Source organism: Propithecus coquereli, unplaced genomic scaffold (genome assembly GCF_000956105.1).
Source record: "Propithecus coquereli isolate 6110/MARCELLA unplaced genomic scaffold, Pcoq_1.0 Scaffold42, whole genome shotgun sequence".
NCBI classification, from domain to species: domain Eukaryota; kingdom Metazoa; phylum Chordata; class Mammalia; order Primates; family Indriidae; genus Propithecus; species Propithecus coquereli.
The window spans coordinates 4,689,342-4,692,277 of record NW_012149952.1 but is presented as its reverse complement, the minus strand read 5'-3'; the positions used below and the strand labels follow the sequence as shown (position 1 = coordinate 4,692,277).

General features: G+C 42.6%; 1 protein-coding gene across 1 annotated transcript in view; it reads right to left on the bottom strand.

Annotated features, from left to right (window-relative positions):
* Positions 1-2,936, bottom strand: part of ELSPBP1 (epididymal sperm binding protein 1) — a 27,206-nt gene that overhangs the window by 2,958 nt on the left and 21,312 nt on the right. The window contains exon 3 of the mRNA XM_012653364.1: positions 2,539-2,685. Within this exon, the coding sequence (XP_012508818.1) occupies positions 2,539-2,685 (147 nt within the window). The remainder of the gene's footprint in view (positions 1-2,538; positions 2,686-2,936) is intronic.

The window sequence follows — 2,936 nt, the reverse complement described above, 5'->3', positions numbered from 1 at the left end:
TTATTCCCATTTTGTGGATAAGTGAAAACCAAAACCATCCACGCCCACACGGCTCACTGCATACATTAATATGACTTTCCTGTCCCATGATTGTCTTCGACTTGACTCTACTAATAGAGAAAATTCTTGCCCAGGAAGATAAAAGTTGCACACGAATTTATTGTTTACTCCAGAAACTTCCTGAAAAACTATTTAAATAAACATCAGACTGTTCAACTTTTTCAGTAGACTGTATCAAAACAGTGTTTCCTCTTCAAGACTCTTTGAAACCCTGTCCTAAGTAACTGCACCTTTCCAAGACCACCAGCCCTAAACCATTATATCACGATACTTGCCCAATCCAAATCACACCCCCACATTGGAAGACCCACCTTAAAAGACATCATCAATATCCTGCCTTCACCTTCCTCACTTCGAGATGCTATTAAGACTCTGTCAAAGTAGTAATCTCCCTTACTTCCAGAAGAAATAAACCCAGTCTTGCCTAATTAACAGGCTTTTGGGGTGGTGTTTTAAGGAGAGCCATATTTTCAGTAAGAGGCTGGGGTTTAGAGGCAATGAAAGCTGGTGATTAAGAGCACAAATTCTGAAGGTTAGATTTCCTGGCATCGAATCACAGCTCTGCCACTTACCAAATGAACTTCCATGAACCTCAGTTTCCCCATCTATAAAACGGGGCTAATAATCAGACTTATCTCAGGAGTCGTTGTGAAGGATAAATGAGTTATTTCATGTGACACACTTAGAACACTTCATGGCACATAGTAAATGCTTACTAAAAGTTCCCTCTATTGGGATCACGATCATTTTATTATTTAACAGCTGGTAAAGGCAACAGCAGAATTCTAACTGAGGTCTAATGTCAGAGTCCATTTTTTGACTCAGATGACAGCAGTAGAGGAGAACTCACGTTTCTTAGGTACCTGGTGTGGAACCACAGTAGAGTCTGTTTTGAAAGTGAACTCCAATCTTTACAAAAACCCTGTGAGGTCAGCCTTAGCATCCTCGTTTTGCAGATAATAAAAGTGACCAAGAGATTTAACAACTTTCCCAATGTAATAGAGGGAACAAGAGCTAAAAGTCACCTTTTCTTGGGCATCTGGTGACTTATATAAATTCTAATCTGTTACCCCATCAGAATTGGGTCTAAGGAGCTTGGATAATGTTAAGGATAAACAGAAGTTTAGATATCGAGGTTAGAGTAAGTTACAATAAACTTTGAAATGGACTTGGAACTATATATTAATACAGTGCTATATTTTCATAAAACTAACATCTTTCTCAATCCATCTATTCAGTTTAGGGTTAAAAACTGGCTAAGGTTATGGGTATATAAATGGTAGAATCTAGAGTCAAGAGTGGAGATGGAAAAAGAGTTGGACTTAGACAAAAAAGTAGGTTAAGACAGGGCACAGTGGCTCACTGTAATCCTAGTAGTTTGGGAGGCTGAGGCGGGAGGATCGCTTGAGGCCAGGAGTTTGAGACCAGCCTGAGCAACAGTGAGACCCTGCCTCTACATAAAATAGAAAAATTATCTGGGCGTGGTGGCGCATGCCTGTAGCCCCAGCTACTCGGAAGGCTGAGGCAGGAGGATCACTTGAGCCGAGGAGTTTGAGGTTGCTGTGAGCTATGATGACGCCACTGTACTCCAGCCTGCGTGACAGAGTGAGACTCTGTCTCAAAAAAAAAAAATTAGATTAAGCATTAGGACAAAGTTACAGTGAGATTTAAGGATAAAGATGGTTTAGAGTTAAGGACACAAGCATTGGGTGTCTAGACAGAGCTAGAATACAATGAAGGTTTAGATGGAATTAGGATTTTTTGAGTGCTAAAGGAAGAACATAATTAAGACTTTTATGCAAGAATAAATGTGCCCATGGATAAGTGCCTTGTATGGATTTTAATCTCTAAGGAGGCATCAATGCTTCCTAAGAGAGAGTAGGCTTTGGAACCACATGGACTTGAATTCAAATTCTATGTCTGACGTTGCCTGAGAGTGTGACCTTGAGAAGGACATAATTTTACTGAGACCGTTTGTTGAATGGGTGAGGAGGAACAGCATCTCACAGAGCTACCATGGAAAGATTCGACAGGATATTGTAGATAAAGCTTCTGCATCAGAGTCTAGTGAAGACAGAGCATTGAATGAATGTTGGTCACTATTCAGTTAGGATTAGATATAGAATAGAATTAAGATTCAATGTTAAGCTGCACTGAAGTGTAGGTCGGGTACGTCAATGGGTGCATCTGGCTATTGTCAGTTCTAGAAATAGAAATACCCAAAGGCCAGTACTGGGACCACAGCTCATAGTTTCAGCTCTCAGGACACCTGGCATTGGGGACTGGAAGACTCTGGCCTCAGGAGGTTCCTATCTCTGGGGCTGTCATAGCGGACTCTCTGAGCAGACACTTGGCTCCTGGAAGTACCCCTGCTCGTTGCCTTGCCCTCCACCCTGCCCAGCCCCCCTCAGGAGGATCGCTGCGTCCTCTGTCCTTCCCGCCACATACCCCATCCTCATCCTCCCTCCAGGGGCTCACCGTTCGTTTCACAGAACTTCCACTGCTGCTTCTCGTCAAAGCTGGAGGTGACTGAGCACCAAAGCCTTCCAAGCAGGCTGCCCTCTGTGATACAGCTCTGATAGGACTTTCCCCGGTAGATGAAGGGGAAAACGCATCGCGGGTAATCTGTTTGGAAGAGGGCTCATGAGTGGCTCAACTTCTTCAAGTCACGCACACGACAGAGTTATTTAATCATCAGCCAATCAACCAACCACCAAAGTACAGGAAAAACATCAGGTTTGAAAAAGACTTCATGCATTCATTTCATCAAGCGTTTAGTAAGACCTACTCCACATACAGTCAACCCTTGAACAACATGGTTGTGAACTGCATGGGTCCACATATACATGGATTTTTTCCAATAAAAGTTACACTGG